Raw genomic sequence first — 20,638 nt, 5'->3', positions numbered from 1 at the left:
ACAAAATCCTTTTGCAGGATAAGTAGGATATAGGAATGAATGCTCATGTGGGCAGTCAGAGAGGGTATTATTTCATTTGTGTTCAAAGTGGAACCAATTGCTTTATGAGTACAAAATTGATATCAGCTTTTAGCATACTTTGAAAAAAAACATGATTGTCTTCTTCCATTGAAAAGCAAAATTGGTTACCTGTAATAGGTGATATCCCAGGACAGCAGGATGTAATCCTCACATATGGGTGATTAGCAAGCCATAGGCTGAGTCATATTTGTAGAGGACCAACAGAATACAATTTGTGCAACGGGCAGAACAACTGGTGCACTGTTGGAGAATTTCAGGCAGCCTGAAATCACAACTCGTTGGATGTAGAAGGAGTTGGGATTATACTGGAAATAAATTCTTTAAGACAGATTGTCCGTAGGCTGAATCTTGTCGTCCTTCTTTGTCTATACAGTAACGAGGGGGCAAAGGTGTGAAGGGAACACCATGATGCAGCTTTACATATGTCAGCTATTGGCACTGAACGATAGTGTGCTACTGAGGTTGACATTGCTCTTACTGAATGCGCTTTTACTCGCCCTTGGAGATGAAAGCCTGCTTTTTCATAACAGAATTATATACAATCTGCAAGCCAGTTGGAGAGTGTTTGTTTGCCCACTGTTTTACCTGGTTTGTTTGGATCAAAGGAAACAAAGAGTTGAGTGGATTTCCTACGGACTGCAGTGTGGTCTAAATAATATGCAAGTGCACATTTACAGTCCAAGGTGAGCAAAGCCCTCTCACCCTGGTAAGAGTGAGGTCTTGGGAAGAAGGAGGGCAAAACTATGGACTGATTCAAATGGAATTCCGTAACTACCTTGGGAAGGAATTTCATAAGAACATAAGAAAATGCCATACTGGGTCAGACCAAGGGTCCATCAAGCCCAGCATCCTGCTTCCAACAGTGGCCAATCCAGGCCACAAGAACCTGGCAAGTACCCAAAAACTAAGTCTATTCCATGTTACCATTGCTAATGGCAGTGGCTATTCTCTAGGTGAACTTAATAGCAGGTAATGGACTTCTCCTCCAAGAACTTATCCAATCCTTTTTTAAACACAGCTATACTAACTGCACTAACCACATCCTCTGGCAACAAATTCCAGAGTTTAATTGTGCGTTGAATAAAAAAAGAACTTTCTCCGATTAGTTTTAAATGTACCCCATGCTAACTTCATGGAGTGCCCCCTAGTCTTTCGACTATCCGAAAGAGTAAATAACCGATTCACATCTACCCGTTCTAGACCTCTCATGATTTTAAACACCTCTATCATATCCCCCTCATTCGTCTCTTCTCCAAGCTGAAAAGTCCTAACCTCTTTAGTCTTTCCTCATAGGGGAGTTGTTCCATTCCCCTTATTTTGATAGCCCTTCTCTGTACCTTCTCCATCACAATTATATCTTTTTTGAGATGCGGCGACCAGAATTGTACACAGTATTCAAGGTGCGGTCTCACCATGGAGCGATACAGAGGCATTATGACATTTTCCGTTTTATTCACCATTCCCTTTCTAATAATTCCCAACATTCTGTTTGCTTTTTTGACTGCCGCAGCAGTCATGTGTACGGATGTGTACGGAGTACCACACGGTCATGTAGGAATTTTGTATAGGGTGAGTATGTGACAACTGCTTGTAACTCAGTAACCATTCTAGCAGATGTGATGTCTATTAAGAAGATAGTCTTCCATGTGAGAAATTTAAAATCGCAGGAATTCATGGGTTCAGAAGGAGAACGCATGAGTCGTGTTGAGACCACATTAAGGTCCCATTCTGTGACTGGTGGTCGTATTGGGGGTTTAAGGTGAAGTAAACCTCTCATAAACCTACTGACAAGAGGTAGTGCTGAGATAGCACTCAGATGTACTCGTACCAAAGTAGTCTGGAGACCAGAGTCTGAAAGGTGCCAGAGATAGTCTAATAAAGATGACGAGGGCAGGAAAAAGGGTCTATACCTTTTTCTGTGCACCATATGGTAAATCTTTTCCACTTAGAATTATAGGATTTTCGTGTGGAAGGCTTTCGTGAAGTTACAAGCACTTGAGAGACATTAGTTGAAAGATTGAGTGGTTGAAGGATTAAGCTTTCAACATCCAGGCTGTGAGGGGCAGGGTTTGAAGGTTGAGGTGGCGCAACCTGCCCTGATCCTGAGATATGAGTGGGTGCTGTGCCCAGTTGAATTGGTTTCCTGATCGAGAGGTCGAGGAGTATAGGAAACCATACTTGCCGAGGCCAATACGGGGCTATGAATATCATTGACCCTTTGTCCTGTTGAAGCTTCACTAGAGTTTTGGTTATAAGTGGTATTGGTGGATACGCGTATAGAAACCTGAATTCCAAGGGTGAGCAAAGGCGTCCTTGGCTGACTGGTTTCTCTGTTTGTGCAGGGAGCAGAATCTGTCCACTTTGTGATTCAGCTCGGATGCAAAGAGGTCCACTGTTGGTTGAAATATCCTGGTCGCTACTAAAGGATCCAGGGACCATTCGTAAGGTTGGAACTGACGGCTGAGGCGGTCCGCAACTATGTTGTGAATGCCCGCCAGATAAGTGGCCCAGAGAAATATGGAGTGTGTCAGGGTCCAGTCCCAAATCTGAGCAGCTTCTTGACAAAGGAGATATGAGCCCGTACCTCCTTGTTTGTTCAGGTACCACATGGCTACCATGTTGTCTGTTTGTATCAGAACAGTTTTGTGTGAAAGGCAGTCCTTGAATGCATGTAGCGCATAGCTCGAAGTTCCAGGAAATTGATTTGAAATGTTGAGTGTTGTCCAAGTATCTTGAATCTGGAGGTTGTCTATATGTGCTCCCCAACCCAAGGTGGATACATCTGTAGTTAAAGTTATAACCTTGTAAATAAGTTGCTGTAAGTTAAATCCCCCTCTTCTCACCTCCAACTCCCAGTTATTTATTTCCCTGTTTTATTGTAACTGTCACTCTCCTTACAATGCTCTTGTTACAATTGTTTGAGTTATCTCTTATCTTGCACACTTTGTTAAATGTAAACCGGTTTGATGTGATCCATGTCATGAAAGCCGGTATAGTAAAAATAATAAATAAATAAATAAAAGTTACTTGTGGTATTGGCTGTTGGAAAGGATTTCCTAAGAGCAAGTTGTTCTTGTTCAACCACCAGCAGAGAGATAGTCGTAACTGGTGGGATATTTGAATGTGATTGACAGTGGCTGACTTGCTTGGAGCCACTGTGAACTCAACGTCCATTGAGTTACTCTCATGGCTAATCTGGCCATGGGAAGTACGTGTACTGGGAAGGCTATGTGGCTGAGGAGAGTGAAGAACTGATGGGCTGTCGCCCTGCTCTGTGTACGCAGATTTTTTGCTAAAGTCAATAGAATCTTTGCACGGTCATTTGGAAGGAAGGCTTTGGACACAGTGGTGTTCAACTCTCTGCCGATGAACTGTAGAATGCAGGATGGTAGAAGATGGGATTTTTGGTAGTTTATTAGAAATCTCACGAGTGAAGCAGATTGATTGTGCATTCTAGTGAGTTGAGTGTTCCGTCTCTTGATTGGCTTTTGATGAGCCAGTTGTCGAGATAGGGGAATACATGGATGCTTTGACTGCGTAAATGAGCCACTGCTACAGCTAGGCATTTTGTGAATACTCTTGGTGCTGAGGCAAGACTGAATGGCAGAATTCTGTACTGAAAATGTTGATGTCCCACCAAAAAGCGTAGGAACTTGCGATGAGGAGGGAATATCAGGATGTGAGCGTATGCATCTTGAAGATCCAGAGAACAGAGCCAATATCCTGTTTGAAGAAGAGGAAACATTGTACCCAAGGATACCATCCTGAATTTTTCTTTCCGTAGAAACTTGTTGAGTTGTCGAAGGTCTAAAATGGGATGAAGGCCTCCTGTTTTCTTTGGAATGAGGAAATGACAGGAATAAAATCCTCTGCCCTGTTGAGGTCGAGGTACAGGTTCTACAGCCCTGGCTCTCAGTAGGGTTGACAATTCTGTGTGAAGTAACGATGATGTCTCCAATGCATTCTCGGTGGATTGTCACCTGGTACCTTGAGAAAATCCAGATGATAACCGTGAGATACAATTGAGAGTACCCATTGATCTGTGGTGATATTTGTCCAATGAGAATGAAAATTTGAAATCCGACCTCCTACAGGAAGGTTTGGAAATGGGTTTGAGGAGTGACTTCTGTTCTCCGGTGATATCTCAAAACCCTGATGCAGGGCCTGTCTGAGGAGGAGGTTGAGTTCTAGGGGCTCTAGATTGCCTAGATTGGCTCCATTGAGGTGGTCTTGATGTTCTGCCACAGGTTACCGGAGGATAGTATCGTCGTGGTCAATAATAGGGCCTCCTAGATTCTTTTCTAGCAGTTCTTCTGATAGAAGTTTGAGTTTCTGGTGGAACAGAAGAGAGCAGTTTCAAAGTTTCAAAATTCTCTTTTAGCTGTATTATAGCATCCTGAACTTTTTCTCCAAAAAGATTGTCTCCCTTGCAAGGGAGATCAGCCAACTTTTCTTGTACTTCTGACCTAAGATCTGAAGTCTTGAGCCAGGCCTATCTGCAAGCACTAATTTCTGTTGCAGCCATTCTGGATGATGTTTCGAAAGTGTCGTAGGCCGCATGGACTTCATGCTTTCCAGCTTCTAAACCTTTGAAAATGATGTTGTTTAATGAGTCCTGATATTGTTGAGGAAGTGAATTTGAAAATTCTTGTACTTGTTTCCATAAATTAAGCTGGTACTGAGTCATATATAACTGATATGATGCAATCCTAGAAACTAGCATGGACCCTTGAAACACTTTTCGTCCAAGCGTGTCCAAAAACTTCTGATCCTTCCCAGGAGATGTAGATGAGTGTGGCCTGAATCTTTTAGATTTTTTCTGGGCAGATTCCACCACCACAGATTGGTGTGGAAGCTGAGGTTTCTGGAAACCTGGAATCTGTTGCACCAAGTAAGTGGCGTCAGTACGCTTGTTGACTGGTGGTATTGTGCAAGGATGTTCCCATAACCTATATTGCAGCTCCACCAAGACTTCATGCACTGGTTTCGCTATGATGTGTTTAGGAGGATCTATGAACTGAAGAACTTCTAAGGTTTTTTGTCTGGTGTCTGCTTCTGTTCAGCTGAAAAGGAATGGTATCTGCCATTTCTTTTATGAAATTCGAGAAGGAAAGGTCCTCTGGGGGTGATTTCCTTGTCTCCTGTGGAGGGGATGGGTTAGACAAGATGTCATCAGAGGAAGTGTCTGTGTCTCAGTCATCCCAGATGTCTGGAGAAGAATGCCGTGGAGGAGTAATATGAGGGTGGAATGTTGGCACCAAATGCATCGATGGGTTTATCGGTGGCATCGATGGAAGTAGAGGAGAAAAAGAAGGTCTCTGTTTCGAAATCCCCGATGGCCCTGGAAGTGGATCGGGTATCGGAGATGGAGGTTCTGCACCCGATGGTGATGGGCGCACCGGCAAGGTGTTGATAATGGTATCGAGTTTAGCTAGCATCGGTGAGAGCAGAGAGAAATCCGGCATCGACGGCGTGTCGGCATCGGTGCCGGTGAAGGTATCAGTGTCAGAGCCGGTAAAATCATCGGTGCCAGAGATGGAATCGGAACCAGTGGAATCTGCATCGGTGTTGGTATCGTTGCTGGCGTCGGCATCGATGGCATCTCCCATAAAGCTTCTCGGACTGCCTGGTGGATGAACCCATCCAGTTCCGCCCTAATAGGTGGTGAGGTCAGAGCAGCTATAGGGGGTGGCAGTGAAGGCCCAACCAGCACTTCCACAGAGCCCTGTGGAGGCGCGGTACCCTGCACCGAGATCGGTGGGGATGGCCTGGGAGTGCTGGGCTTCGAAGGCTCCAATGAATCTTCCATCCACAGTTTCTTCGACATCAGCTCGATGGAAAGCGGCTGTGTATTGGAGATCGCACTCAGATCGGGGGTCAAAGCACAACGATGTTGATGCCGATGTCTTTCAACATGTTCACCGACCTTCTTTTTGAGTATTGAGGTAGATTTAGCAGATGACCGAGAAGGAGTCGGTGATATTCGATCACCTTTTTCATTGGGACGGCGTTTTCTTTTTTTTATTACTAACTTTTTTGCCGCTCCGGCCGGAGATGACTGTGTCGATGTCGAAGTCGATGGCAGCAACTGTAGATGAAAAAGATGCTCCATTTTTTCCAGATGAGCCAGTCTGCCCTTCGCTGTCATCTCAGCACACTGAGGTCATGTCAAAACGTCGTGTTTCTCACCTAAGCATAACACACATTCCGTGTGTAGGTCCGTAATGGACATAGTGCGATTACAATTCGGGCACTTTTTAAATCCGGTCGCCATTGTATAGGCCGGACAGCCGTTGATGGCCTTCTGACTGAAATTTCAGTCAAAGACGGGATCAATAGAAAAAATGTGTACAGCGAAAGATGTAAAAGGGAGACCCCTATCAGAGGGATAACGTTTTATAAACTTTTTAAAAACTTTTTCCGCAAAGGAAAATAAGTGTGGTGATTACCACAGAAGGTTCTCTAACCGCGAAGCTAAAAGTAGCGTGGAAAAAAGAAGACTGAAGGGAGACCCCTTTGGCTCGAGGGATCATAGCATGCTGGGCATGCTCAGTAAGCTCACATAGCCAGTCAAAAGTTTCTAGAAACTTTGACAGAAAGTTTTCCGCGATAGGGCTCCGTCAGTAACGTCACCCATATGTGAGGACTAGCATCCTGCTTGTCCTGGGATAATGCTTGTATGTAGAAGCCCAAAGCAATATGTAACTGTCTAGGGAATTTGCTTGTTAAAATATAACCTTGTTTAAGATAATTAAGAAATGTTTTTATTCTGTAATTGGCTAGTCTGGGTTCCCATTTTGAAAGTGCATATCTCTTATTTTGCAGTGTATTTTAGATTTGAAGGAGTAGAAATTCCTGTGTCAACTATAGCAAGAAATCTGGGAATCCAACTGGATACCAGGCTATCAACGAAAGCACCAGGTTTGTAAGATTGTGAAAGCTGGCTATCACAAGCTGCAAATTCTACATAGATTAAAACCTTATCTAGACCTCCATAGTCTTACAAATACTACTTTTCTCAAACTGACTTAGGAAATAACCACTGCTTATTCCTGGCATTAGTAGCATGGGATTTATTTACTGTTTGAGTATTTGCCAGGTACTTTTATCCTGCTTTGGCCACTGCTGGAAACAGGATGCTAGGCTTGATGGATCTTTGGTCTGACCCAGTATGGCAACTTCTTATGTTCTTGAATGTGGACTACTCAAATTCATTATTATTATTAGGGGTACCTAAGAACACAATTAGAACTTTGCAACAGATCCTTTATTGCATACTATGTAAATACTATGTAAATATTCACTGTAAATGCGTTTTACTATGTAAACATTCCTGTCCCTTTTCTCTTTTTTCCTCCTATCCCAGTTGTTAACTTCCTTGTTCATTGTAACTATTATTTTCTGCACCAGTTCAATACCTCTAGTTCTATGTTCAATGCACGACTTGTTAAATGTAAACCGACTTGATGCAACCTCTGGTCGCGAAAGCCGGTATAGAAAATAATAAAATAAATAAATAAATAAATAAATAAATTACAGAATTTATCAGCTAGATGTGCGTACAGATATGATCATACCACACCCACTTTATCTAAACTTCATTGTTACAGATTCATTTCAAGTTGCATTATAAGATAGTAACTTTTAAACAGCCGCATGGGCGTACATGTATACGCGGCCATTTCATACCATACACGCATATGTTATAAAATCGGCAGTACACACTTACAAGTATGCGCAATTTTATATGAATGCAAGCATGTGCATGCAAATCCCACTTCATCCAGGTAAGTGGGGGGATTTTGCTAGGCATGCACGCCTACGCAAATACTCATTTCCTGAGTTTGTTCCCAGTTCCCCCTGGTAAAGAACAGGACTTCCTAACCCCCCCAGCTAGATAGCCTCCCTTTTACCCTATTAGCCCCGACTCTTCAAACCCCACTGACTAGCCCTGATTTTTTTTTTTTTTAACTTATACGCCATCCATAGCAGAAGTTAAATGGTATGGGACCCTAGCGCACTGCGTAAATACTTGCGCGCACATTTTGTAACCTTCCTGGAATGCCTATGTCTCAACCATGCTCTGCCAAGACCACACCCTTTCCCCACCCCTTTTCTTTTACTTTTGATTTGTATGCATACCGTGAGATACGCGTGTACTTGGGTGCTTCTTAAAATCAGTGCAGTGTTTGCCGGCCCAACACACGCATGTATCTCCTGACTTAGGCGTGTGTAGGGCTTTTAAAATCCACCTATAAGGTTCTTAAATTACTAAATAAAATCATTTATAATCCAGAAACCTCCATTTATACATTCCACAATGGTGTTTGCGATCTGCGAAACAAGGTCTATTGGCACTCCCAACCAGGACAGAGCAATATCAGTGATTGGTCCATTATTGTGGAACATCATGCCCAAACAATTTCTTGTACCGATAACAAAAAAACTTAAGAAATTGTTAAAAACTTGGCTCTTCAAGTCTTTCATGAATAGATGTTATCAGGCCATAGAAATTTACCATGTGTCATGCTAAGTGTCTGGGCTTTGCGCCGTGTGCGACAGCCTACTCTTAACAACGAGGCCAGGCCACCCTGGGCTCCCCATCCTCCCACGTGGGCAGGATTTCTTATGCAGGTACTGATAAGGGAAGGGAAGGGCAACCCATACCGCACGCGCGAACCCCCCTCCCCCTCCCCAGACATTTTATTTATTTATTTGATTCTTTTTTTATACCGACATTCATGAGAGGTCATATCACATAAGTGGAAGCATCATCAGCCGGGGACAGACTCACGGTGATGACGCAATTGGCCCAATTTAAATGGCCGGCATGCATTCGCCGGCCTTTTCCCCTCCCCGGCCAGCACAATTCCCACCCACCCCCTCTAACGTTGATGCCTAAACATTTGCATCTTATGATTAACTAAATTTAATGTTTTCCTACCTTTTGGTTATATGATATAGTTAGTTGAGTTATGTTAGTTAGAGTTAATTTAATGCTGTACATCGATTCAAAACTGTCGCAGGCATAACTTTGCGCGCGCCGGCCGGCAGCCCCGCTCCGTCCTCCGGTCCTGGGGGCTGGTCCGGAGGCCTCGACCACGCCCCCGGGCCAGCGCCACGCCCCCAAAACGCCCCCGAAACGCCGCGTCATTTCGGGAACGCCCCCAGACACGCCCCCTCCCGCCTCTTTTCGAAAGCCCCAGGACTTTCGTGCGTCCCGGGGCTTTACGCGCACCGGCGGCCTATGCAAAATAGACACGCCGGCGCGCGAGGGCCCTGCGCGCGTAAATCCAGAAGGATTTACGCACGCAGGCCTTTTCAAATCCACCCCATTATGATCACAATTGCCAAGCAGACCCACCACAGTTATCTCTCTCACCAAATCCCGTGCTTCATTGAGAATTAGATCTAAAATTGCTCCCTCTCTTATCGGTTCCTGAACCAATTTCTCCATAAAACTGTCATTTATACCATCCAGGAACTTTATCTCTCTAGCATTTCCTGATGTTACATTTACCCAGTCAATATTGGGGTAATTGAAATCTCCTACTATTACTGCACTACCAATTTGATTAGCTTCCCTAATTTCTCTTACCATTTCACTGTCCGTCTCTTTGTTTTGGCCAGGTGGATGGTATTATACACCTATTTCTATATTCTTCCATAACACACAATAGATTTCTACTCATAAAGATTCAATTGTGCATTTACACTCCTACAGGATCTTTATCCTGTTGGACTCTATGCCATCCCGGACATAAAGTGTCACCCCGCCACCAAGTTGCTTCTATCATTGCAATATAATTTGTACCCAGATATAGCACTGTGCCACTGTGCTTCCTTCATTCACACTTTGTTTTCTCCTTATCACCATTCCTCCTACCTCTGCTCTCAAGGACAGAAGGGTGGGTTGTTTGCAATAATGCAACCTCCTAACCTTGTTCTTACTACTGTCTTCCATATATATGCCAAGCATGATTGAATTCTGTCAGAGCACTGCTGGTAGGTTATTTCAGGCATCAATCACCACTCAGTAAAGAAATATTTTCTAATGTTTTCTCTGAATCTTCTTTCCTGCAACTTCAGATTATGACCCCCTTACTCTTGGATGTATATAAAAACATTGCAAAAACAGAAGTATTACTTCTTTCTCATACTTCTTTAGAATCTAAAATAATTCCATTAAAGTTAGCCAAACACAGTTATTTTCTCTGATTCAGTCCATGATTTGGGCATTAATCTAGATACTTCTTTTAGTCCAAAGGTTCAATTATGGTCAGATGTGTGAAACTTTTTTTCTTAATTGTGTAAACTTTCATCGTTTAAAGCACATCATTGATCAATGTGATTTCAGGACTATAGTTCAGTCTTTTGTCTTGTCTGTTATTGACTACTGGAATAGTTTATATATTAGTTTGCCAAAGTCGCATCTAAGGACCTTACAACTTTTGTTGAATGGCAACATGGTTAGTATTAGGACGTTCAATTCGTGATCATATTTCATCAATTTTGATAAATTTACACTGGTTCCCAGTTAAGCAACATTTACAGTTTAAAATACTGATCCTGGTACACTGTGCTATGTATAGTGAAAGTCCAGTTTATTCAAAGAGGATCATAGCTGAGTATGTCCCTTCCCTTACATTACGGTCTATTAGAATTTATTTTTAGCTCCGGGTGCTAAAACTACACTCTTGAAAATAACTAATCGTCAGGCATTTTCTTGTATTGCTCCTATTCTTTGGAGTGGATTGTCTTCAGAACTTCATTTGTTTTCTGATTATAAACTATTTCGAAAAGCATTGAAGAATTACTCATTTAATGAGGCTTTTGAGAGGTCTTAGGAACTGACAATATTTTCTTTTTGTAAAATTATGTTCAATTATTTTATATGTATTGATGATTTAAATTGTTTGACTTGATTTATTGTATTTTATTAATTATTTTAATTGCACCTTTTATTGTATTTTACTTTGTTGTAATCTACCCAGAACAAATAGTCTGGTAAGTGAGCGGAAAGAAATTTCAATCAATCAATCAATCAATCAATCAATAAATAAATAAATAAAGGAATAGTAGGTGAGGTACTGGGTTTAATGTGATACCTACTGATCTTCGTGCTTCATCTTTGGTGTACTTAGTGCCCAGTACTTCATCTTACTTAAGCTCTCCGGTTCAAGTGTGAGCAGTCCACTCACAGGCATGCAGTCCAGGTACAGATTATACAGCAAAAGTGCTTCTGTCTTTTTACGCAACTGATTCGCAGCTACCACTCTGCTAACAAAGATATGAGGATCTTCTGCACAAAACAGTAGACGAATCCGTGGCACCCAGTATTGACATGGCATCAATTCAGGCCTTCCTGGCAGATAAAGTAGATACAGATGAGAAAAAGACAGAGGTAAAAATAAACAATAAATACAAGGAGGTTGATAAACGAAGGGTGTCTGGTTAATATTTGCAGACAGCTGGACAAAACCTGTGATTTGAGTATTTTTTCCTGCTCCCACGCTAAATTTAAATTTACTCATGTAAAAAGAGATGGTGCTGGGAGCAATCCCAGGAAATGGTTTCAATTTGTCCTGCCAGCACTAAAAATCAATGCTACCAAGATAAAGTGAGCTGGTGAGTCTGGTCAGATAAATAACTGCCCTTAAGTTATCTGGATAACTTTAACTATATTCAACTGAATACTTATCCAGATAAGTTCATCTGACTATCCAATTACAGTTATTCAGGTAACTTTGCCTGGATAACTTTTCTGATTGCCGTCTTACTCAATATGGACATCAAGAAGTTGTAAATGTGTTGATAGTCGTTGGAACTTCACACATTCATCCTACTGTATTGAAAACAGAATCTACCGTCAGCTGTTATGCCTCCATTCAGTATCTGATTCCCTTCTGCATCCCTCACACGTCCATTTTCATCTGCCTTATGCACCAAAAAGATTTTTTTCTGCTGATCATAATCCAAGACACCAACACTGTACCACTGATATGTCAAGTCACGACTTTTTGGATCCTCTGAGGGAAAAAAGAACAAAAAAGTGAGTGAGGGTATACTTGACCTCTCAGACTCTGGAATAAAATAAATTCAATCACTTTTAAAGAATTCAGTCATTGTGGTCACAGAAACCCATTTCAGGTTTTTCTGCTTCTGTCATGAGCATGGCTTAGTATCCATCCCATGAGGGTGTTCTATCCGATTTACACAGGTTGGACTCCAGGAATAAAACCCCCAAGTTACTACTTTTTATGCAGCAAAATGGATTCTCTGACTGCAGTGGAGAGGTGGACTGTATTTCAGAGACACAGAAATGCTGAATTTCGAAGTAGCTGCAGTTACGACTGAATTATCAGACTAGCAAGCACTCACTATTTACATGGGCCACTGATAACAACAGGAGTCTTGTCTTAGCAAACACAGCAGCGAGCACAAGTAAGCCTGTGCTTATATGCAGAGTCCTTCAAAAGGGGAGCTGAGAAAGACAATATAGGCCAGGTATGTATGTGTAAAAATAGATCTAAACTGGTCAGCATGGCTTAATTCTGCCTGGAGATGGGACCATCCAATCATAAAAAGGGTCTTTGTCAGACAGGTCAGCTCTCTGTCATGCATCTGCCTGATGGTAGAGCTGGGAGGGAGGGGGGGTCAAGACGTCTACGTGAAGAAGGACCCAATCAGAATTGGTCACATGTCACTAAATTAGTATGTATTAAGCCTCTGAATATGCATACACTGGTTTTTAAAATCCCTGGGGAAAAAGGACTCGTGGAGATGACTCACCAGATTCCACGCACCAGCGAGAAAACATCAGAGACACTGCTCCCTGATCCACCCTGCAACAACAGTGACCAACCAGATCCAGTGTCCTAAAGTACTATATGGAAGAGCTCTCCAGCCCTGCTATTGTATCCAGAGTCACACTTGCCAGGGTCTTCCCAAAGAACTAGGCAGGTCCTCTGCTCTCCTTCAGGGGTGAGATTCAGAGAAGCTTCAGAGAAAGAGGCCATGTTCAGTGCTGTCTCTTCATTGATGACTCAGAGACCAGAGATCTTCAAAGTGGTGAGGAGGAATTAATTCCTGGTTTATTGTTTATGGGCTAGCAAGTTAGGAGTGTTTTAAAGTATGAGAAAATTTCAACCAAGGTGATGTGTTATATTTCTTCTTATCTCTAAGCTAATTATCAGAAGTATATTCTATTAGGGATGTGAATCATTTTTCTGACGATTGAAAATATCGGAAGATATTTTCAAACTCGTCAGAATTCGGGGGGCCCCCAAACCCGATAGGAAAACCCCATGAAAGTTTTCGTGAGGTTCTCTTATTGTTTTGGGGGGGGCAGGAAGAAAGGGTACTTAAAAATAAACCCCAAACCCACCCCGACCCTTTAAATTTCATTCTTTCGCATCCCCCCAAAAAATTTTTAAGATACCTGGTGGTCCAGCGGGGGTCCCGGGAGCGATCTCCCGCTCTTCGGCCGTTGGCTGCCACTAATCAGGGTATCCGTGCCATTGGCCGGCCCCTGTCACATGGTAGGAGCAATGACATCTATTGCTCCTACATGTGACGGGGCCGGCACGTCACAGCCGATTAAAACGGGTAAGAAACGTGGGAATGAAGATTTCCCACGGTTTTTACCCAAACTTGATACCGGAAACGAGTCCGGTGCAGATTCACATCCCTATATTCTATAAGTTTCTTGCCAAGCATACGATATTATTTTGTTCTAAGTGGTACATCTGAAATGTACAAAAAATAAAGCTGATTCTGAGACAAATAGGTGTTGTTTCTTGGGCCTTTCATATCGCATTTAAGGGCGATAAGTAGCACTGCCCCCTCCCCCCAGAGACAAGGAGAAACCAGAGGAGGGAATAAAGCAAGCTGTCCCCACAGGCTACAGAATACCTTTATCTTGCCTACAGGACTGTTCATCTACCAATCAGACTATTCCATTTAAAAAAGCTATTTAGCAATGAAGCTTCTGAAAAGAGACATAACCAATAATATTTCTTGATTTTCTAACACACTAAGGGCCTGATTCACGAAAGCTTTTATTCCATTGTGTGTCTATGGGAAAAAAGCTTAGTAAATCAGGACCTAAAACAGTAAGAAAAATTATCAGTGTACAAAATTACATGAGTATAATAAAACTCTTCAGATTCTGCCCTACACACTTCAGCTCACAACTCACTTTTAGGAAGAAATTTGTTCTTATCTGATGATTATCTTTCCTTGAAGCCAGTCAGACCAGTCCAGATGAATGTGTCATGCTCACCAGCTTGCAAATGGAGGCAGATATTAATAGGTTTACTGGCATCACCTCTTATAGGCATCCATGATGACCTCAACCTGCCAGTATTACCTGTAAAGTTAACTTAGGAAAACACTTAAATCCTCTTTCCAACCAGAGGGTTTCCAAAAACAAACTATCAAATAGAACAGAAAGACAAACTATACTCCTGACCCCGGGAACGCTTCTTTCCACCCAGCTTGCTTAAAACCCAGCGACACCAAACATAAAACAGGTACCTTTGTGTGAGTACTACCCAGGATGACCACGAAACGCGAAATAGCCAATTTAAAACTTTTTGGCTTTAGCAAACAGCCGGCCGAATTCACGCACCCAGAGAGCGTGCAGGCCCTAGCGCCGGAGGATACGCTGACTGAAGGGGGAGGAGGCCTCACCCAGAGCGGCAGAACTTCAAATCAGCGATCTTCCAAGTAGGGAAGAACTGCAAAGTTGGTTTATTGATCTTAGGGCAGATATGAAACAGCAGAATTCGGATTTAATGGCTTCAATAGCCGAGATAATGTAGTGAACGGAGTTGCTGGAGTTAGCAATCTGTAGTGAACCTGCTAGGAACTGCTATCTGTTGGGAGGAGCAATCAGATAGGAGTTAGCAATCTGTAATGATATAGGAGAGTTGTGGGTGGATCCTTGGACCAGTGGCAGATGACTACGCCCCAGGGAGGGGAATCCCGCGAGGGACCACCTGTCAGGCTCAGAGTATGGAGACAGACACAAAAGTTCTTTTATTAGACAATATCCTGAACCACCAGAGGTGGCAGTAGTGAGCTGGAATGCCCGGCTGGGCTGTAGTCCCTCAGAAACTGGAACAGCAATCCCTGGAAGCTGAGCTGTAGAGAAACTGAAATAAAGTGAGTAGACAGGGTATGCAGAGATCATGTACCAAGCCTGATGGTAACACTCACACAATGTCTCATAGAAGCCCAGGAGCTGGAATGTATAGGCCCTCGAGGAGCGAGTACCTGGTTCCAGGGAAGCTCTGAGAGAGTGATGGTAACTCACAAATGTAGTTGGCAGTGATGACTTCCAGGCAGAAGTGAACCCGTAGAAGTCCGGGAATAATGGCCCTCGAGGAGCGATTACCGGTTCCAGACTGCAATCTACAAAGTAACAGGCCGATACAGTACCAACGCGTAAAAAAAAAAAGTGCGACAGAGCCGGGCACCCGCGTGTTTGACGCGCGCACATTTTAGTTCGCAAGCTACTCGATTCAGTATTCAAATTAGACGCAAATCCAAGCGGCGGCAAAGGAGCGCCAAAAGCGCGCCTATGAAGCAGTAGGCGTTCGCAATCCATTTTACTGTATAGAGCGGTATACAGCACCTATACAGTATCCAGGGTGCACTGGCACCATACCTGTCATTTCAAATATCATTTCAAATGTCATTCCAGCAGGTAAGTGGATGGTTCTTTTCTACAGACCCCGCATGGACACCGGGACGCTGCCCTGAGCATCCGGACGTCCTTGATCGGAGGCCACCCCCAACCTTCCATATACGGGTGCTTAAGGACGTTCAAGGATGTCCGGGCATCTGTGAAGGTCAGGGCCTCCGAACATGGACGCCCGGAAACAGACGGGAACGCTGCCTTCCAATGTCCATGGCCGCTGCCTTGAGCGCCTGACCGAACGTCCAAGGTCGGGAGCTCCGAGCATGGACGTGCAAGGACGTCCGGGCATCTGTGAAGGTCGGGGCCTCCGAGCATGGACGCCTGGAAACAGACGGGAACGCTGCCTTCCAACGTCCATGGACGTTCCCGCCCCTTTCTGGGCATCCAATTAAATGAGCTATGCGTTCTTAGCTAAGCTTTTACTATTCATAAATGAGCTATGCGTTCTTATTTAAGCTTTTACTAGAATCAGCAGCCTCAGGGATGCCTAATTCTAGATGCTGGAGGAAGGCATCTGTATAGGCGTCCACTGGGCCCCCCCCTAGCCTCAGGACGCCTAGTAGATGCCGGAGGAAGGCCTGGTGCGGCTCCCATCTCTCCGGCGTCTGTAGAGGCATCCATGTCTTCGCTAGACCCCCAGAGCCTCAGAGACGCCCAGAGATGGATGGTACCGTTGAACACATACCTCCTCCGGTCTTGCTGCTGGGTTCTCCGGTTGGCTGGGTTCTCCTTGATGCTGGGCTCCCCTGTTGGCCTCTCCAATCTGCCTTGTAGAATTCGCTTGCCGAGTATTTCTCATTCTGCTTCTCAACCGAATGAAAAAGATCGGCAGAGCCAATATATGCATGTTGTCCATGACGCTGTCCGGTCCGAAGCTGACTGAACGCCACACTAACGCCAGGGTCAGGGTAGGCGGTAAATATAGAGGTTAAAGACGCGGTAAATAAGCTGGTTAAAATCACGATAATTTGGGCGCACGTTACTGAATCGGGGGGAATAGCTAATCCGATCATTAACATATCATATACATGCGGCGGGCGTAAATGGATACGTGTCTTTTTCGGCAAGCGCTAAGGACGCGCAAAAGCCGATACTGAATCGCGTGTCCGTTTTACGCACTCAAAACGTGCGTCCAAAGCGAGTTAAAAACCGCGAAACCGCGGCCACACTTTACTGTATCGGTCCATATGAGAGAGAGCGAAATCCCCAAGGAGCGGGTACCCCTGGTTAGTCTGAGGGGACAGAGTAGTGTAGACAGGACAAATCCTTATCTTTGCTAACTCAATCTGTTAGCAAAATCCAAGACCTTATATATCCGTCGCGGGTGACATCTTCGGGGGATGCCCCCGAGGTTCACGCCATCGCCGGTACTTCAACGGGGCCGCGCCATGCGCACACCCCTAGGCCTCCAGGAAACATGGCTGTCAGCAGTGTTGAGCCGGTCCGGGGACGCCGGAGGACTTCGGCAGAAGAACACCGCGGCAGCCAATCTTCCTGCGAACAAAGAGGGAGGCACCAAAGAGACAAGGAGGGCGGAGAGAGGGCATCGGGAACCGACGGACACAACAGTACCCTCCTTCAAAGGGCAACTTCCTCTTCGGGTACCAGGCTTAGGTTTTGAAGGATGCGCGAGGTGGAACTGACAAAGCATCTCTTTATCCAGGATATTGGTCTGAGGCTCCCAAGTCTTTTCTTCAGGGCCGAAACCCTCCCATTTTAGAAGTTATTCAAAAGTCTTGCATCTTTTACGAATATCCAGAACTTCTTCAATTTTGTATTCTAAGTCATCTTCTGCATTGATGACAGGAGGATCTTGAGTCTTGGAAGAAAATTCACTGAGTATGAGTGGTTTCAGGAGAGAAACGTGGAAGGCATTATGGATGTGGAGCCCAGGTGGTAGCTTCAGACGTTAGGTAATTTGGCCAATACGTTGAAGGACTGGGAATGGTCCCACATAGCAAAGAGTAAACCGAGAGGAGGGTAGTTTGAGTCTGAGGTGCTTAGTAGACAACCAGACCTTATCTCCTGGCTTGAAGACTGGAGCCTGCGCATGGTGCGCGTAGTAGTACTTCTTGGCACGATCATTCGCATTGATTAGCATGTCCTTTGTGGCGGTGTAGGAGGAATTGGCGGTATAGGAGGACGTCCAAATACCACCTCAAATGGTGATTTTCCAGTGGATGTTGCTGGAAGAGAGTTGATGGCAAATTCAGCCCATGGAAGCAATTCGGCCCAATTGTTCTGTCGGGACGTGACATAAGCTCGTATAAACTGCTTCATAGTACGATTCATTCGTTCCGTCTGGCCATTCAACTGCGGATGGTAGGCTGAGGTGTAGTCTAGAGTGATGTCAAACAACTTACACAAAGCCTTCCAGAATCGTGCTGTGAATTGGGACCCATGGTCAGATAAGATGTGGAAGGTAGGCCGCGGAGGCGGAATATGTGCGTTATGAAGAGCTTAGCAAGCTCCAAGGCTGAGGGTATGCCAGAGAACGCCACGAAGTGTGCCATCTTGCTAAAGCGATCCAAAGTCACCCAAATGGTGTTCATTCCTCCAGAAGTAGGTAAATCGACTACAAAGTCAGTAGCGATGTGTAACCAGGGCCGATCCAGAACTGGCAAAGGTTGCATTTGATCCCATGGTTGTCCAGAAGCAGGTTTGTTCTTAGCACAATTGGTGCAGGATGCCACATAGGAATAAGTATCCTTTTTGATAGTAGGCCACCAATACAGTCCTGTATCTTAAGCGTTCACCAGGATGGCCAGCCAGCTTGGAATCGTGTGCCCAGAAGAGCACTTTCTTCCTGAGTTTCTTTGGAAAGATAGTCTTCCCAATGAGCACAGACTGAGTGGATGTCAAGAGGACTTTCTTCGGGTCAATTATGTGCTATGGCTCATCAGGCACATCCTCTGAATGAAATGAGCGTGACAGTGCGTCTGCTCTGGTGTTTCGATCTCCAGGACGGAACTTGAGCACAAAATCAAAACGGTTGAAGAATAAGACCATCTGGCCTGTCTGTAATTCAGCCGTTGAGCATGCCGGAGATACTCAAGGTTCTTATGATCCGTAAAAATGGTTATTTGATGTTGGGCGCCTTTGAGCCAAGGCCGCCATTCCTCGAATGCAAGCTTTATTGCCATGAGCTCCTTGTTGCCAATCCCGTAGTTCCTCTCGGCTGGAGGGAATCTTCGTGAGAAGAATGAACAGTGACGTAAGGCTTTTGAGTCTCCTGCTTGGCTTAACACAGCCCCTACCCCCATGTCCGAAGCGTCGACTTCCGCTATGAAGGGCTTATTGGGGTCTGGATGCCGTAAGCACGGTTCAGTGGAGAAGGCAGTCTTCAATTTCTCGAACGTGGAAATAGTCTCCGCTGACCATTTTGAAGCGTTGGCACCCTTGCGAGTCATCGCAGTCAAGGGTACGGTTAAAGAAGAATAGTTCTTTATAAAGCTTCGGTAATAGTTGGTGAACCCCAGGAATCTCCTTAAAGCCTTTAGGCTGGTGGGTTGGGACCAATTCTTGATACTTTCAAGTTTGTGAGGGTCTATTTGAAAGCCTTCTTTCGACATGATGTAGCCTAGAAAAGACACTGAGTCTTGTGAAATTCACACTTAGAGAGTATAGAGTACAGCCGGTGTTCACGCAAATGGATGAGCACTTGCTTGACATCTGCAATGTGGGTGTCCAAATCCTGGGAGAAGATTAGTATGTCGTCCAGATAGACCACAACATTCTTGTACAGCAGGTCCCGCAAGATGTCATTCATCATATTTTGGAAAATGGCGGGTGCATTGCACAACCCGAACGGCATTACAAGATACTCGAAGTGGCTGTCTCACGTGTTGAAGGCTGTTTTCCATTCATCGCCATTCCGAATGTGAATGAGGTTGTAGGCCCCCTTCAGGTCAAGTTTTGAAAATATCTTGGCCCCTTGCAGCCGGTCAAACAGCTCCGAGATTAACGGCAAGGGGTAACAGTCTTTGATTGTTATTTCATTTAGACCTCGATAATCGATACATGGATGTAGGGTACTGTCCTTCTTCCCCACAAAGAAAAAGCCTGCGCCTGCTGGTGACTTTGACGGTCGGATAAAGCCCTTCTGGAGATTTTCTTGAATGTATTCCGACATAGCTTTATTCTCTTTAGCTGAGAGAGGATAGACTCGTCCCTTCGGTGGCTCAGCATTGGGCTTCAGCCTTATGGCACAGTCATAAGACCTATCTGGAGGAAGAATATCAGCTACTTCTTTAGAGAATACATCCCCAAAGGATGCGTATTGGGGGGCAGTCCTGGCATCACTGGAGTCATAGGCATTTATTTATTTATTTATTTATTAACTTTTTTATACCGGCATTCGAGGGCACATCATGCCGGTTTACATTTAATAAATGGTTGGAACATTGGGACATTGTATACACGCTTTTCACCCACATACACCTTGCAGCATTCTGAGCATCTGAGACCTCGGGTCCGACTCCAGTTGTTTGTTGCCTCCTGCGATGTCCCTGGGGAGACAAAACCTAGCCATTTACAGTTTCACATGTAAGAGAGTCTGCCTGGGACTCCTTGCTTTAAAGCTTTATTATTAAGATAACCATTGCTTCACCGCAACTTGAGCTGCCGATTTATTCTTCCTAAGAATTTTTGGAATTGGTCCCCCTGACGCAGCCTGCCGTGAAACACGGCCGTGTCGGGGCTTTGTATGATTACCCGTCTTGTACTCCATAATTTAAGTTCGGTGCACTATTGTTGAATGCACAAATTAAAATATTAGCGTCCTGGTTAAAGTGGTATTGTCCAGTTTAATCGTTTGCCGCACATTCTTTTGCTGTGGAAAATACATACAAC

The 20,638-nt window shown here is 44.4% G+C and overlaps 1 protein-coding gene across 2 annotated transcripts in view; it reads right to left on the bottom strand.

The window, feature by feature from the left end:
* The window catches only part of DNAH1 (dynein axonemal heavy chain 1), a 1,058,897-nt gene that overhangs the window by 938,357 nt on the left and 99,902 nt on the right, over window positions 1-20,638 (bottom strand). For both annotated transcript variants that reach the window (XM_029599497.1, XM_029599496.1), the window contains exons 7-8: window positions 11,949-12,110; window positions 11,194-11,446 (exon numbers count right to left, since the gene is read on the bottom strand). In XM_029599497.1, the coding sequence (XP_029455357.1) occupies window positions 11,194-11,446; window positions 11,949-12,110 (415 nt within the window). The remainder of the gene's footprint in view (window positions 1-11,193; window positions 11,447-11,948; window positions 12,111-20,638) is intronic.

This window comes from Rhinatrema bivittatum, chromosome 4 (genome assembly GCF_901001135.1).
Source record: "Rhinatrema bivittatum chromosome 4, aRhiBiv1.1, whole genome shotgun sequence".
In the NCBI taxonomy this organism is placed as follows: Eukaryota; Metazoa; Chordata; class Amphibia; order Gymnophiona; family Rhinatrematidae; genus Rhinatrema; species Rhinatrema bivittatum.
Note: the sequence above shows the minus strand (reverse complement) of the source record. Positions and strands in the feature narration are given on the sequence as shown.